General features: G+C 43.7%; 1 protein-coding gene across 1 annotated transcript in view; it reads right to left on the bottom strand.

The window, feature by feature from the left end:
* Positions 1–18212, bottom strand: part of MTUS2 (microtubule associated scaffold protein 2) — a 224671-nt gene that overhangs the window by 67902 nt on the left and 138557 nt on the right. The window contains exon 6 of the mRNA XM_081952692.1: positions 1935–2146. Within this exon, the coding sequence (XP_081808818.1) occupies positions 1935–2146 (212 nt within the window). The remainder of the gene's footprint in view (positions 1–1934; positions 2147–18212) is intronic.

The raw sequence follows: 18212 nt of genomic DNA, 5'->3' as shown, positions 1-18212 counted from the left end.
TATAAAAATCTTCTTCATGTTAAAATATCAATAACAATAAAAACAATCATAGCTGCAACAATTGCAGGTGAAAACATTCTAAAGCTTAAATATTATTGCCTAATTTACCCCAGTGAAAAGGACAAGTTAAAGGCTCACTTAGTACCAGGAAGGCATCCTTTGCTCACCTACCATGTCATTTTAACTCCATTGCCAATAGATGTCAGTATTATCACATCTAACATATAGATTTCTCCAATAAGTTTAATTGTGCTGCTTGACAATAGGGCCACAATACTTTCTTCACCGATTCTCAAACTAATATTTCTTATTAAAATATTTCCTACCACTCAAAATCATCATTCATATTATTCTGCTTATTGTTACTGTATGTCTGGCGTCTGTAGCACCAAAGGCCAGCACACCCAGGAATTCTGTTATTTCCATTCCCTCCCAACAGAGAGGGGTGTGTGTGTGTGTGTGTGTGTGTGTGTGTGTGTGTGTGAGAGAGAGAGAGAGAGAGAGAGAGAGAGAGAGAGAGAGAGAGAGAGAGAGAGAAAGAGAGAGAGAGAGAATGAGAAGGAATGGAAGGAAGAAGCTTTCGACAGGTTTGTAGGACATATAGCCAAAAAGGCTGTACAGTATATTATTCTAAACATGGTAGTATTTAAAATGACACAATTGAATGTTAGAATAAAAGAACAACAAAGTTATTCCCCTGAAAATGTCTTCAGTGCCATCAGTTATACCAATTATAATCTTGTTGCTACTGATTTAAAGGTAGTGTATGTACCACAACAAGCATATGTGATACCTCATAGAATTAGAACTATAAAATACTTCTATCCTCTCTCAAAGAGAGAGAGAGAGAGGGAGGGAGGGAGAGAGAGAGAGAGAGAGAGACCTCAGTAATTCATTAAAAAAAAAATCAAATCTTCTGGGATGAATTCTATTGTACCTAATATTAAATAGTATTTTCAGTACTATTTTAAACTGTGACTCTCTTTTTTATCAGAAGGTTGAAATACACTTTTAGATTTATGAAGAATACGCACAACAGTGCCCATTCATCTAATATTGAGAAGAATGTGCCCATCATCCAAATAAACACAGTTTTGTATGTATCCAGACAAATGAAGTTCAAGATTATTTAGAATATCCATGTACTAATAGAATATTCTGCCACTGATATTATTTTCACACTGACAGGGCAGGTTTGGCAGCTAAAACGTGTCTATCTTCAATGATACTCAATCTGATATCCTAATATTGTTGTAGCAACTGATGGAAATACAAATTAAAGACACAGCTATTAAGACACTGTTAAGGATCTCTGTCGTGTTCTTTTGGGTATGCATCCAATATACACTGGATTATGTACACATTCTTATCTAAATACTAATGACAGAGGTCTTGTTGTCATATTCAAAATTGTTCTTTCTAAACCAGGAGTGTCAAACTCAATTTAAGTGAGGGCCACATCAGGGTTGTGTGTGACCACAGGGGGGCCAGAGTGGATGTGGCCAGCTCAATGTCACTCATTTTGGAGGTGCCTGTGGAGACCCAAGCGCTCTGCCAGCAAAAACAGACTCCCAAGCTCCGTTTTCGGCTCCTGCAACCCGCTGCCAATGAAAATGGAGCTCAGGAGGGCTACGGGTGGCCCTCTGGAGCTCTGTTTTCACTGACAGAGGCACAGTGGGCCAGTCCTTTGCTGCTTACAGGGCAGTCCCGCGAGCCAGATCTAAACACCCCGTGGGTTGGATCCAGCCCCCGGGCCTTGAGTTTGACACCCCTATTCTAAAATGATTCTCCGTATCTTTTCATCTCTCCTAATAACGACTGATGTAGACCAAATCATATTAATATTACGTTCTTCTGCCTTTGCCATAATAGAATCATTGTGATTTCTCCAACAGCTGGTTGGTAATGTAGGGAAGCCATTGGTTGCTACTTACCTTCTGAAAGAAAAACTGTGTTGTTATAACAAAGACGTCAAAGCCACATCTTGTCCTCTTGAGTTCTTCTTGGACACAATTGAATTTTCTGACTAGTTCATCACACCTATCCTTCATCTGCTGGATGAACTGCCGTTCTGGCTCTCGAGTCTGCAAATCTGGCTTTGCAGAAAATCCATTTCTTGGAACAGAAGACTTTTGTTTAGGATGTCCTGCAAGAAGCAATAAATATAATAATAATAATAATAATAATAATAATAATAATAATAATAATAATAATAATAATAATAATAATAATAATAATAATAATAATAATAATAATAATAATAATAATAATAATAAATATTTATTTCTTAGCCGCTCCCGAAGGACTCGGGGCGGCGTACAACAAAACATAGGAAATAAATATATAGACAAACATACATATACCAAAAACATATACCGAGACATATACAAAACATATACTAGGAGGAGGTGAATATCCATATAACACCCACGTTAACATGTTGTTTTACAGGTATGAACGTAGCTATTCACAGGCAGGTGATGGCTGAACTGAAAATAAACTTGTCTTTTATGGCAGCCACCAATTAAAAGGAGACTGGTAGCATCTTTTCACATAATGAATTTTATTAAAAGACATAATTTAAAGATCCGCAAACCTGCAGTGTCTTTAATATGCAATAATTAAGCTGTTCTATCTGATATTTTTCTTTCTTAAACAAGAAAAATGTCACGGTGAAAAAGAATTTTATGTTGACATGCTTTGTACTTTTTTTAAAAAAGGAATAATTATTACCCCTGCATTGGTGGCAGTCTCTGAGGCTGCTATCCCAAAAATTGCCAAGAAAGAGAAAGAGGTGCTGTGGTAGCAACAACCTTGGACAAAAGTACAGATAATTCTTGATATACAACAGTTTGTTTAGTGACCATCCAAAGTGACAACAGCACTGAAAAAAACTGACTTATGACCAAATTTCATACTTACGACCGTTTCAGAATCTCCACGGTCAACATGATCAAAATTCAGATGCTTGGCAACTGATTCACATTTATGACGGTTGCAGCGTCCTGGAATTATGCGATCACCTTTTGTGACTTTCTGACAAGCAAAGTCAATGGGGAAGCCAGCTTCACTTAACAACCGTGTTACTAACTTAACAGCTGCAGTGAGTCACTTAATAACGGTGGCAAGAAAGGTCGTAAAATGGGGCAAAACTCACTTAGCAACTGTCTCGCTTAGCAGCAGAAATTTTGGGCTCATAAGTCAAGGACTACCTGTGGAGGCCAATAAGGCAAAGATTTATTTAGCTCATCACCATTGCCTTGTAAGTTTCTAGGATTCAAGTGTAGTTTTCAATCTTTTCCATAACTCTCGTACCGACTTTCTACAAGAACACTCATGCGAAACTCTGCAATAGAAGTCTAGAAGGTGCTTTTTTTCCTCCTTCTTCTTTCTCTTTAAAAAAGGCAACTGGACTTCGTTTGTTTGTGGTTTTTTTTTCCTTTTGATGATATTTCACTTCTCATCCAAGAAGTTCTAACTGAATGGTGGGAAGGGGGAAAAAGAAGGATTTGGTGGGAATGAAGAAATGATGGGGGAGCAGAATGGAAGACATCATTCCATAACATTCCGTCCACCATTCAGCCATAACTTCTTGGATGAGAATCAAAATGTCTTCAAGCAAAAACAAAGAAAGTCCAGTTGCCTTTTGGGGGAGGGGGGAAAACACACTTGTGGGACCACCATGGCCTGTACCTGAGAACATCCATAGACAGAAATAACTGAGAACAACTCAGCCAAAGATGAACATACAAATATATGATTGAAATGTATTTTATCAAAGAGAAGTGCAGCCAAGAGGATTATTAAGTTCTGGAACATGACTAGTATGCCCCCCCCTCACCTATACGTGGACACATAAATCAATAATAGCAATACCACTTAGACATATACTGCTTTACCGCGCTATACAGCCCTCTCTAAACAGTTTACCCCCAACAATCTGGGTTCTCATTTTATCAACCTCGGAAAGATAGAAGATTGAGTCAACCATGGGACTGGTAAGATTCGAACTGCCAAAATGCCAGCATTTGGCACTCAGCACAAGTAGGCTGCAGGACTGCACTCTAACCACTGCGCCAGTGTGGCTCTCTTAATGGTACATTTACAATGTACAGCGTTTTTGAGCTCCGGATTTTTGAGATGACATTTGATCACCAGTCATAAACTGAAATGAAATACAAAACATATTCATAAACAAAATGAAGCTAAACTTGAAAACTTAAATAAATAAGTAGTGAAATTAAAATTCAATAAATTACATAAATAACTGTTCACACAAAGTCTGAAATATATATCCAATATTGTTTTTCTTTAAAAAAAAATGGTTTGGTAAAAATTAAAGGGGGGTTTCATGGCCCCCCCCCTTTGAGCTCCATGGGCCCCGGAACAAAGTACCGTCTGCACCCCCCTCTCCTCAGGCCTGAGTGCAGCTATTTAAGTGAAAATCTTAACGGAGAACCTATGTTTATTTTTGTTTATACTGATTCATTTCACACATCTTGCTAATCGGGGAACCTTCTAGGGTCCTTCACCACATGGGCCCTGTTTTTTTAGCTGGTGGTTCACTGTGAATTTAGCATTCCTGAAAATAAAATTTAACCAGAATTCAGTGTTGTTGCAGGGTGGATTTCTCCATTCCTTCCCCACCCACTGTCGGTCTGTGTTCCATTTACCACTGAGCATGCTCGGTCCTAATTTATCTGCTTCACAGTTTCAGTTTAGGCTTTTTTCTTTAAATATCTTTCTATCTTTACTTTGCTAAATCGTGATGTTTTCCCCAATCTGTTGAGGCTTTCTTTCTTCTTGCGTGCAGATGGTGCTAGTATGATTACCTAAGTCAGGGAACTCATTTCTGAACACCAGAAATAAAGAGATTATGGGGGAAACACAGAAAGGAATCAATAGAAGACTTGGATATGGGCATTTTAAAAAATGTGTTTATCTGTCATATCAAGAGTATAAATATTGGTGCTGGTGCTGATGCAGGGGTTTAGAATTGGCCTTTCTTCCAGAGAAATCAAAGGCCGCTTTAAAGACTTTCCATATGCTAGAAAATCACACTATCCAGCTTATCTCTGTACAATTAGCTATTTGCATGAAACCATGCAGAGTGAATTCAGATAAATGCCACATAACGCCTTATTCTGCAGCATCTTCCTAAAAGGCTTTGTGTGAAACCGTAGTACAACAATCATTTTACTGCCCTGTTAATCATCAGAACAGTTTGATGATTAGCAATATCTAGTTCATAAAAGGAAAGGGAAGTTGATCCGTAATTGTATATCTAAAAATTACCATTACCAATTGCAATTTCTTGCAAATGTCTAAGCCCCCTGGTATTAATTGCAAACTTTTAGATTCCCCCTCCCCTCGACTTACAACAGTTTGTAAGTTACAAAGTTACAACGGCATTGAAAAAAGAGACTTATGACCATTTCCCACAATTATGACCGTTGCAGCATTTCCATGATAGTGTGCTCCAAATTCAGATGATTGGCAGCTGTTTCATACTTATGACTGTTGCAGTGTCACAAGGTCATGTGATCATCTCTTGCGACCTCTGACAAGCAAAGTTAATGGGAAAGCCAGATTTACTTAACAGCCAGGTTACTGTTGTGGCCCACCAGTGAGCCAACACAGTTGTGCTCCGCCAGTGAGCCACAACAGATTCAGACAGTGAGGAGGTTGGTTAGGAACATGGGTCAGTCCTGGAGTCTGGGGAAGGCTCTGATGAGGGCTCTGTGTTGGAGGCAGAGAGGGGGCAAGGCTGTCTGACAGTTATCAGCTGCCTTCAGAGTCAGACATTAGTGAGGCAGACAAACAGCTAGAGACTGTTCCCAGTATGCGCATACACAGAGTTGCCAGACGAAGGAAACAGCTAAAGAACAGGGGTCGACTTGGGAGTAAGGCTACAGTGGATGATGAATGGCTCCTCCCAGAGGAAATAAAAAAGGAGCGAAAGGGGAGTGGAATTTGCAGGAGACAATTAGTTCGCTTAATTGTTTCGTGACTCTCCGAGACTCCTTGCCAAGTTTTGCAGATATCGGCCTGGCAGGTCTCCAAGGCAGATAAGGTCTGTGACTGTAAATCCTCCCTTGAAAGACTTTGCTGGAGTAAAGTAATAAAAAGGTTTTTTTTTTTGTCAGGACAAGGAGTTTGCTTCATGCTCTGGGGAAGCTTAGGTCAGAACAGTTACTAACTTATCGACTGCAGTAATTCCCTTACCTGTGGCAAGAAAGGCCATAAAATGGGGCAAAATGCACTGAACAAATGTCTCAGTTAGAATTTGGGGCTCAATTGTGGTTGTAAGTGGAGGACTACCTGTAAAAGAAAGGAAATTGCAGCCGACATGTTAGAAGGCAAAGCAGCATTATTTCTTCTTTAAAAAGGCTTCTCGGCCATGTATGGGTATCCTTAGAAAATAAAATCTTTGAACGTCCACCTATCTAGCCTGAAAAAAGACAAGGGAAGCTTCAATGGTAGAGATCATCTGGGAGAGAAATGAAGTAGAGCAAGGAAGCCATCTTAATATCTTGCTTTCAGTTAAATGAGTGTTTTGCTTTTGGCTTTGATGAATGAGTAAATCTTATTATTGCAGCCGTTTTGTGGGAATGTCCACAGCAGGTCCTCAAAATTTCCCAGGTGCTTCACTGGCTCAAAAAAGAAGAAGAAGCTACCTAGCTGTGTTCTAAATTACCATACATAGGGACCTTCCATAATTACGAAAACTCCTTAGGAAAGAAATTAATTTTCAATGTGTGAGGGACATGAGCCACAAGCCACTGGGAATGGGATGGAGGTGGCCGTGAGACTAACAAACCCCATTCCATATTTTCCTCCGCATGCAGAGAGGAAGTGAATGTCTGAAAAAACCTGACCAGCATAGCAGAAGAATAATTGCCTAGGCATGCAGTTACCCTTACCCAAAAAGAAAAGGGGGAAGGGGGAGGAAAGAGAAAGATGAGGAGGAAAAATGTATCTGTTCCTGAAAGAATCTGTACTTTCATTTTTTCCAAATAATACAACGATGCAGAAGACCACTGAGGTTGCAAATAAACGAGTTTATGTTGCATACCGCTGTCAGTAATAAAATTAAATCACAAAGTTTCATATTTCAAGGAATTCACTGGCTTTGTTTCTACTAACACAGAAAGCTACTTTAGCTTTTTTTTAAAAAAGTTATATAGACAACTCATAATATGCAGCCTGAGTCCTAAAAGGCCTAAAATATCATTTATTGCGGAACTGAATGCTGGTGGCCACATCAAAGCTTCCGTGGCTATTTTCTCCTCCTCACAATAATCTGAAGTGCTCACAGATGTTTTCTAGAGCTGATGTCAGTGTTCGAAGACAGTTTCATGGGACTCAATGACTTCCCATGGGCTTTTGATGAACTGCAGGTGCCAAAATAGCACTTATGGTGAATTTATTTGGAAAGGGAAGATGAGAAAACATTCTGAAAGCCTGGAAATTCTGTCCAATGGCATTTTCTGAAATTGATATTTACACTAGACTAAAAGTTGGCTGAAAGTAGTATGAAGTGTTTTATAGGATGTTGGTGATTTGGGGAACCAAGATTTATGAAAATAGGATTTTATTGTAGTGGTGGGATTCAATTTTTTTTTACTACCGGTTATATGGGCGTGGCTTGGTGGGCGTGGCAGGTGAAGGATACTGTAAAATCTCAATTTCCTCCCCATTCCTGGGGAAGATTGCTGCAAAATCCCCATTTCCAGTGACGTGCGGTGAGGTTTACGGCTGGTGAGGCTGGTGACGTCATCAGGAAGGCGGGGAATGGGACCACGTGTGCTGGAGGCTGAGGCTGCCTCAGCCTCCAGCACACGTGATCCCATTCCCCGCTTTCCTGAGCGTGCTCCGACGGCTCGTGCTCCGCAGTCCTCGAAAGCGACTGGGGAACGACGAGAACCTTCCCCCAGTCGCTTTCGTGGCTTCGTCATCTGGGAGCGCCGACAACATTTCTGCCACCGCAGCTCCCAGGTGCGGCCGGGCGGATGTATATAATATTATAATATTATAATTATATATATATATATATATATATATATATATATATATATATATATATATATATATATATATATATATATATATATGATATAATATTATATACTATTATTTCATGAAGAGAGGTGAGGCTCTGCCTCCCTTGCCTCCCCTGACCGCACGTCCCTGCCCATTTCCTCCCGATCACCTGGGACTCGAGAGGCAGAGAATAGATGGGGGTGGGGCCAGTCAGAGGTGGTATTTACCGGTTCTCCGAACTACTCAAAATTTCCGCTACTGGTTCTCCAGAAGTGGTCAGAAACTGCTGAATACCACCTCTGGACAACACTATGATTGTTTTGAGCAATATGGGACAAATGGTAGATATGTTGCTCTAGCGATGTACTGTTCAGTGAGTGCATAGCATGTAAACTGGTTCTTAATCAAAACAACATTCAGGTATTGTTAGGCCTGTAAGAGGCTGGAAAGAAGCAGCCCACTCTTGTTTTACTTTTATTATTTGAAATGCACAAACTCTACTCTCAATTTTTGTGCATTGTTTCTGGTTGCATATAATCTTTCTGTGATGAAGAGTTTTGGATGCCACAGGACTCTGGGCTTATCCAGTGAAGGGAGAGTAGAAGAGCCTGGAATTACAAGGACAAAGCTGGTGCACACATTTTCACTTTTCTCTCTATTTATTCAGGCAAGAAGGTCTGAATACTAATTTTGCTTCCGTCATAACCATTTGGAAACCAATGCAAAATAGTATTTTATTCTTGTCTGACACACCCAACTTTTGTCAACAGTGCATGCCTTCAAGACAGTGTTGACTCATGACAACTGAGTTTTCTTTGCAAGATTTTTAGAAGCGATTTGCCATTTTCCTCTTCCTACTGGGGAGGGAGGGAGGGATACACACACAGAGAGAGACAGAGACAGAGGCAGGGAGGGACAGAGAGACAGAGACAGAGACAGGAGAGACAGACACAGAGCGACAGAAACAGAGAGACAGAGAGACAGAGACATGGAGAGACAGAGAGACGGAAACAGAGACAGAGACAGAGACATGGAGAGACAGAGACAGAGAAGGAAACAGAGAGAGAGAGACAAGGAGAGACAGAGAGACAGAGACAGAGACATGGAGAGACAGAGACAGAGAGACATGGAGAGACAGAGACAGAGAGGCAGACAGAGAGACAGAGAGAGACACAGCAACTTTCCTAGCTTTTTGAACAGTAAAAGTGACAGGGGTGAAATGTACTTCCAGACTTTCAAGAAGTTGTTAATGTAAAGTAGAATTAGTTCAACTGGGCCTGCTTGTTGTCAGAACTACCTTGCAAGGTTGATTACGTGTTCTGGCAATAATGGAAGACGAGCAGCCTTGTTATTCGTTCTGTTGCTTTTGCTATACTTTGGATTCAATTAGAACAGTCTGAGCTTTTTGCAGTATCTTCTATTGTGAATGTTATGATGATATGGATAGAAAGAAATAATAAAGCAGAACATTCATTTTTTTAGAAAAATAATGAAATAGGCTTTGTATTTAAAGCATTAGGAAACCAAGAAATTTCAAAGCTATTCAATAATGAGGTCAGTGAGTCTATTTCAAAGTGCCTTCCTTGGGGACTCCGCAGCTACATTGTTTCAGATTTAATTAAAGAAAATTCCCCGAAAGTTTGTCCAAGTCTTCCAAATCCCTGAAGCCTTACAATATTTGAAATGAATGCCTTTAAATTGTCTTTCCAAATGTCCTTGTAATTTAAGTTTTGTGAGTTTTGTCCTTGTGGATAATCTTGAGCTTCTCCGTTCATCTAGCGCTAGCAGAACAACTCAAAATGCATATTGTCTTACCATTTTTCTGCTTCGTATGGAATATCTTCAAAATAAAATGCACGCCGAATGATTCTGAATCTTTTTATGCAGTGGTGAAGTTAGGAGGAAGGATATTATTTAGGGCATGGGCATGATAATTGCTTTAGAAATGCTCTAAATTATACCCCACATGGATGTTAGAAGATAAGACCATTCAAGCATAGACAGACACATTTTTGCTGGAAGCAGGTTAGAAGCTCCAAATATCAGGTAGTCCCAACAATGATTTCCTGGACATTTTACGGTGGGCAGATGGGAAAAATGATAAAGCATTTGTATTTTAATAATGTTTTTCTATGCGTTCGGCACAGGGTACCAGTCTCCTCTTTCACCCTCCTTTCCAAATCATTCTCCATCTCATTCCAATAGTTAGGCTAATACTGATTACTTATCCAAATATTTATGATAATCAATTATTTTAAAAAGTTTTTAAAAGGATCTGTAGCTATAATACCCACCTCCTTCTCCTCCCCTCATATTTTGAGGGAGGTCTTGAGATGACATCTGTATTGATAATAGCCAAATGTCTCTCACGCTTGATTTCTAAAACTTTGCTGATAGCACCTCAAACATTTCTCCTGTCCAGATGTTATATTATATTTCATTCATTCATTCATAATTGAACTTCTATGCGCATATAGGCATGTGCAGCACGCGGGCCTGAGGTGCATGCCCGGCTCCCGGTATGCTGCAATGGGAGCCAGGCGTGCACCTCAGGCACGTGTGCTGCACATGCCTACATGCGCACCCACCACCTGCAATGCTCCAGCTGCTCGGCATCACGCAGGTGCTGTACGCTGCATGCACGTGCATAGATGGCCCATTTCCTTCAAATACAGGTAAGGAAAGAGGGTGGGCGGGCGGGCCCTCCAAAGCACCGTTCCCGTACGGTGGCTGCTGCTTCCGGCAGGCACCAGAACTTGCGTGCTCGGGTGTACCACCTGCAACCCACCACTGGATAGGTAGAGGAAAAAGGATGCCACGCTAGGAGGAGACTATGGTGGGGGAACTCGACTTCCTGTCTGCTCCAGAATTGAATGGGGGGGGGGCGCTCTGGTTAGGACCTTTGTGGCTCTTTGAATGTTTAAAGTTGCTTACCCCTGGTTTAGTCTAATAAAGAGGAGGACCCAAGGGCAATATGATAGCAGTCTTCTAGTACTTGAGGGTCAGTCACAGAGGAGAGAAGATTCACCTATTCTCCAAAGCACCTGAGGGCAGGATAAGAAATAGCAGGTAGAAGATCTTTAAAGAGAAATCCAATTAGAACTAAGGAGAAATTCCTGATAATTAAAACAATTAATCAGCGGAACAACTTATCTCTGAAAGTTGTTGGTTCTCCATCACTGGACATTTTCAAGAAGAGACTGGACATCCATTTGTCCAGAATGATATAGTGAAGATCCATTTGTCCAGAATGAATCCAATCTCCTGCTTGAGCAGTGGATTGGATTGGAAGACCACCAATGCTATTATTCTATGTTCTACTTAGCTCACCAGGACCAATAGCATAATCCTTCAGCAGTTTTGCACAGATAAAAATCCCATGAAAGCTGTCAAGCAATTGCCGAATAAGTGCCTGCATTGACAGTACCTTAATTATAAAAATAAAAGGAAAGTATAACAATTTTGCTATATAGTAGTAGCTGGCTAGAAACAGCTTCTTAATATTTTCTTCATCTGTCCTCTCTATCCCACATCACAATTTCCACTAACCTCTCTTAGGTTAGTATAGTATAGCTTTTATTGTCATTGTACAAAATAAATACAACGAAATTAGCCAGCCTAAGAAAATAAGAAAAAAAAAGAAAAAAAGTAAAAGAGACCCACAGTGCAATAATAATTTAATTTCCATCCTAATCTACATACTGTTTGATGTATACTGACTCACTTCAGCCCATGGGTAGTCCATAGCAGCATGGTTCATAGCTTGCCGATTGAGAAATGGGTATAACAAAATGTAATGTCCTTTTAATTGATTAAATAAGCTTGATAAACTGAAAACCATCTGCTTCTCAAGGGTCTATAAACTGTCACCTATGAGACCCAGACTTCTGTTGCTAGGGTGTTTGTATGTAGTAATACATTTGTATCTGTGATACTTCGCATGTCTAAATCAATATATCGGTTTTGAGGTGCAACATTTTCCTTGAAATAGAAAATTGTCAGATCCAAGCTGAGGAGTTTGGGGGCCTTAAAAAGAAATGTTAGGATTATTTTTAAAGTGTGCATTCCAGCAACATTTTCTAAACAGCTCTACAGAAAATGAGCATCTGCTTTAAAATGCTGGCATGTATTGTCCTGCTATTATGCAATACAGCTGCCTCTCCTCTTTTGCTGTCATAATTTAAAAAAAAACAGAGCAGCAATTTAAAGAGTTTCATTGCTGGCATTTTGAAAGATAACGACGCTCCACTCAAATAATAAACTTTCGCTGCAATTATAGATTTAGTGACAGCCCATAGTTCAGTATATAGAATATATTCCGATTGGTTCATTTCTTTTGGCTCTCTGAGAGTTTTCCCCAAAAGTAGTCCAGGTCATGCTGAGAAGCAACATAAAAGCTTCAAAATGGCTTTCAAGATCATTTGGAAGATCAGCTGCACTCAATCCAACCTGTCATTTAAAGCTATTGTATCAAAGGTGCCTGCTTTTAACAGGACAGTGGTACTATGAATGAAAAATAATATGGAAAGCCTAGTGCCATGATGGCGAAGCTATGGCACGCATGCCCAAAGTGACACACGAAGCCACGTTGCCCGGAACGCGCGGCCTTGCATGTTTGTTTTCTTATTTATTTATTTATTTATTTATTTATTTATTTATTTATTTATTTATTTATTTATTTACTGAGCGCTTGTAGACCGCCCCCTCTCCCGAAAGGGACTCGGGGCGGTGTACAGTCTATACAAGAAATACATCATAGTTAAAAATTGTTAAATAAAAGGATAGATATGGAGGAGGTTAAAAAGAGGTTAAAAAGAACTGTACAGCTGAGTAAAGTATATAAATATAGTTTTAAAACCCCTAAAAATATCCCATAAAATTAAATTTAAAAACAATTCCCCTAAAATACCAGTTAAGAAATATGTCTGCCAGGAGGTAACAGTTATGATTATGCCAGGCCAGCCAATCGGAACAGGTGAGTCTTCAATTTTTGTCGGAAGGAGCGGAAGTCAGTAGTGGTTCTAATGTCGGGGGGGAGGTCATTCCAGAGGGTTGGGCCCATCACAGAGAAGGCCCTACTCCTTGGTGTCGCCCGTTGGCATTGCCTAGTGGACGGCACCAGGAGAAGTCCCTCCCTGTGAGAGCGAATTGGCCGCAGGGATGTGTGTGGGAGGATGCGATCCCGCAAGTAACTAGGTCCTGTGCCATGGAGCGCTTTAAAGATGGTGATCAACACCTTGAAATGCACCCGAAAAACCACAGGCAGCCAGTGTAGCTCGCGCAGGAGAGGTGTTACGTGGGAGTACCTAGTACTCCCAATGACAGCCCGCGCGGCTGCGTTCTGGACTAGCTGCAGTCTTTAGGCGCGTCCCAAGGGAAGCCCCATGTAGAGAGCATTGCAGTAGTCCAGGCGAGACGTCACCAGTGCGTGAGTGACCGTGCGTAGAGCATCCTGGTCCAGTAGGGGGCGCAATTGGCGCACCAGGCGAACCTGGTGGAACGCCCCCCTTGCCACGGCTGCCACATGGTCATCCATTGACAGCCGGGCATCTAGGAGGACGCCCAAATTGCGCGCCCGTTCCACAGGGGGCAATTGTTCGCCCCCTATGGCCAGCGATGGAGTCAGCTGGCTGAACCGAGGTGCTGGTAGCCACAGCCACTCAGTCTTGGAGGGGTTGAGTTTGAGTCTGTTGTCCCCCATCCAGACCCCGACGGCTTCCAAACATCGGGACATCACTTCGACAGCCTCGTTGGGGTGGTTTGGGGTTGAAATGTACAGCTGGGTATCATCAGCGTACAGATGATATTCAACCCCAAAACCACGGATGATCTCCCCCAGTGGCTTCACATATGCGTTGAACAGGAGAGGCGAGAGGACCGACCCCTGTGGCACCCCACAAGTGAGTGGCCTCAGGGTCGACCTCTGCCCCCCTGTCAACACACATTGCGTCCGGTCGGAGAGGTAGGAGCCGAACCACCGCAAAACGGTGCCTCCGGCCCCCATCCCCTCCAGCCGGCGCAATAGGATACCATGGTCGATGGTATCAAAAGCCGCGGAGAGGTCTAATAGGACCAGGATAGAGGAACAACCCCTATCTCTGGCCCTCCAGCGATCATCAACCAACGCGACCAAGGCTGTCTCTGTGCTGTGCCCGGGTCGGAAGCCGGACTGGTGTGGGTCTAGATATTCGGATTCGTCAAGGTGTCGCGGAAATTGCTGTGCCACCACATTCTCAACAACCTTCGCTAGAAAGGGAAGGTTGGAGACTGGACGATAATTAGCTAGCTCCGATGGGTCAAGTGAGGGCCTCTTGAGTAAGGGCCTCACCACCGCCTCTTTCAAGGCAGTTGGTAAGGATCCCTCGCCCAATGAGGCGTTCACCAGGCCCAGAAGCCAGCCTCGTGTCACCTCCCAGGTTGCCAGTACCAGCCAGGAGGGACACGGGTCCATTAAACATGTGGTGGGTCGCAGCCGTCCACGCAACCTGTCCAAATCCTCGGGGGCAACAGAGTCAAACTCCTCCCAGAATGGTCTCACAAGACTCACTGTTGACGGCTCGTCCGGTCCACTGGAGGGGGCCCATCTGCTCCGGATCTGAGCGACTTTGTCCTGCAGATATTCCGCAAACTCCTCTGCTCTGCCCTGCAAGGGTGCCCCCTGCGCCCCCTGCGATAAGAAGGAGCGGGTCACCCTAAACAGGGCGGCAGGGTGGTTATCCGCGGACGCAATAAGAGCGGCACAGTGTCTACGTTTGGCCGCTCTCAATGCCACAAGGTAGGTCCGTAAATAGGCTCTTACCTGTGTTCGATCAGATTCGGAGCGTGAGGACCTCCACCTGCTCTCTAGACGTCTCCTATGGCGCTTCATCACCCTCAACTCCTCGGTATACCAAGGAGCTCGGGTGGGTCGCTGCCGTAGGAGAGGTCGCAAAGGCGCAACCCGGTCCAAGGCCCCAGCCGTCACCCTATTCCAGGCGGCCACTAGGTCCTCCGACCGAGCGCGGGTCAGGGCTACAGGTAATGGCACAAGCTCCGTCTGGAACCTATCCGATTCCATCAGGTGCTTGGGGCGGTACCAGCTTGGACAGTCTGACTCCGCCTCCTCGCGGTGGGGGGTAGCGCCAGGGAAGTCCAGCCGGAGACATGAGTGATCTGACCATGACAGGGGAGTAACAACTAAATCCCCTATTCCCAGATCACTCATCCACTGCTCAGATACGAAAACAAGGTCCAGTGTGTGGCCACCCTCGTGTGTGGGGCCCTGAATTAATTGGGTCAGGTCCATGGCTGTCATGGAAGCCATGAACTCCCGAGCCACCTCAGATGCTGCTCCCGTCGACAGCAGGTTGAAATCCCCCATGACCAAAAGCTTGGGGATCTCAACCGCCGTCTCTGAGATCAGCTCGAGGAGCTCGGGCAGGGCCGCTGATGTATAGCGAGGAGCCAAGTATACAATCAGCAGACCCCACTGCCTCCCTGGGCCCCATTTCACACCTAGTGACTCACACCCGGGTATCTGAGGAACAGTGAACTCCCTCGGCTCTAGACAATCCCGTATAACTACCGCCACCCCACCACCCTTACCCAGGGCCCGAGGCTGATGGAATGCACGGAAACCCGGTGGGCACATTTCCATGAGGGGTAAACCACCCTCGTGGCCCAACCAGGTCTCCGTTATCCCTGCAAGGTCCAGCTCCCCCTCAGAGATCAACTCATTGATGAGGGGGGCCTTATTGGTCACGGACCTTGCATTGCAAAGCATCAGCCGCAGGCCCTGGCTCTGTAGTTCCTGGCCACCTAGACTGCGGGGGTTGGTACAAACGACCGGGCGTAGCCAACAGCCTTGGTCTCCCAACCGACCTTGTGATCTTCTCTTGTCCTCGCATCTCCCCCTCCCTGCGACAGTTGTAATAAAACAACCCTCTGTTGGAATAACTTGTTCCCTCTCCCCCCCCACCACGCTCACTTCCCTCCTGGACTCACCTGTTCGTCTGGCACTGGCACCCCTCCCGGTCTGGTTGACCCACCCCCCCTCCCTGGAACCCCCTAACAACAATGCAAAACATTTAGATAAAAATCCCCTCAGCTTCCGTTTCTTCCACCTCTCAGGCTTCACAAACCCGTCATCAAGGCAGGCCCTTGAGAGAGCCAAGGACCATGCCTGCGAGAGAGGGGCCTCCCGCAGGCGGAGCAGGTCTGACCTTGAGTAGATTGTTAAAAACCCAGTGGGGTAAGGGTGCTGGTAATGAAAAGTTGGTAGACGGGGGTAGACGGGGGTTAGAGTCTCAATGGGAAGTAGGAGGCTTCAATGTCCAGTTAATACTTGGATAAAAGGGGGGGGGGCGGGAAATGATTGAATATCCCCAAGTAGTGGAAGATGGCAGAGATGACAGAAAGGTGGGAGACAGTCCAAGGTGGTTCTGGGTTTCTGGCACACATGCGCACGTGACAATCAGCTGTACTTCGCACACATAACAGTACCAAAAACTGGTGTGTGCATGCGTGCTGGCCAGCTGATTGTTGGGTGCGCATGTGCACTAGAACCCAAAAGTTTGGCTTTTTCAGAGTGCGGCCCTGACGAATGCGCATGCACCAGGGGTGGGTTCCTGCCAGTTCTAACCTCTTCTAACCGCCCGTCCGCACATCATCAAGATGAAGAGAGAGAGAGGAGTTGAAGTCCACAAGTCTTAAAGCTGTCACGTTTGAACACCCCTGGGGTTTTTTTCCTAAAGGGTTAGGGGTGCAAGGGTCTTGTAACTTGACAGCTTTAAGACTTGTGTGCTTCAAATGCCAGAGATTCTGAGCCAACATTTTGGTTGCTAAGCAAGAGCGTTGTTAAGTGAGTTTCACCACATTTTACAAGTTGGCCATGCCCACCCAGTCACATGGCTGGCAAGCCACTCCCACCCGGTCACATGGCCGGCAAGCCACTCCCACAAAGCAGGCCACACCTACAGAAGAGGTTCTAAAAAATGTTGAAACCCACCACTGTCTTGGGGGTCCTTAATGGATTAGACAGACCCCACCTCGTCCCCTTGCACACTTGGTCCATTCCTCCCATCTTGATTAATTTAATTTTAACTGAATTTTAAAGGTAAAGTTTTTACTTATTATTTCATCACATAATTAAATACATTTTATATTGTATTTTAATTATATGTCTGTAAGCTGCCTAGTTACCATGGCGAGATGGACGCCCCAGTATGCAAGGACTGGTGCCTGCCGGAAGCAGCAGCCACCGTACCGGAACGGTGCTTTGGAGGGCCCGCCCGCCCACCCTCGTTCCTTACCTGTATTTGAAGGAAATGGGCCATCTGTGCACGTGCATGCAACGTACAGCACCTGCGTGATGCCGACAGCTTTAAGACTTGCGTGCTTCAAATGCCAGAGTTTCTGAGCTAGCATTTTGGTTGCTAAGCAAGAGCGTTGTTAAGTGAGTTTCACCATATTTTACAAGTTGGCCACGCCCACCCAGTCAAATGGCTGGCAAACCACTCCCACCCAGTCACATGGCCAGCAAGCCACTCCCACCCGGTCACATGGCCTGCAAGCCTCTCCCAGAAAGCATGCCACACCTACAGAAGAGGTTCTAAAAAATTTTGAATCCCACCACTGGTGTGCACACAACGTTTCCGTGTGACCTCTTTGGCACTCAATACCATCACTGGCCTAGGGAGATGACCAAGATGATGCAGTTTTCAGAAGAACGAATGGTTGAGATTTCTTAGTAGTTAAATTTAAGTGCCCCAGTGTGCAAGTGCAGACCTCACCTAAAACAGTGGATATGATTCCTGGCAGCATATGCTACTAGTATTCTCTCCACTTACATTCTATGTGTATATTTGCATATAAACCACCTAGCTTCCTTAATTTGCATGCTAGCAAGGTAAAATTCTGCAATCTAGAGTTCAACAGTACATGAAAATAAAATTGCCAAATATAAAATTGGGATTCAGTAAACGCTGGGTAACTTTAGACATTGCTAGCATCCAATGGATAATTGAAAGTTAAGAGGTTTTAAAAAATAGGAGGTTTTATTTTTAAATAAATAAAAAGACCTATTTCTTCTTTATATATTATAAACAGTGGTGACTGCATATTCCACATCAAACGTGAACACCCTGTAAAAATCTGGATATAACAAATCACAGGAAAAGTATGTATAGTGA

This window comes from Natrix helvetica (genome assembly GCF_964273705.1).
Source record: "Natrix helvetica genome assembly, chromosome: 4".
NCBI classification, from domain to species: domain Eukaryota; kingdom Metazoa; phylum Chordata; class Lepidosauria; order Squamata; family Natricidae; genus Natrix; species Natrix helvetica.
Note: the sequence above shows the minus strand (reverse complement) of the source record. Positions and strands in the feature narration are given on the sequence as shown.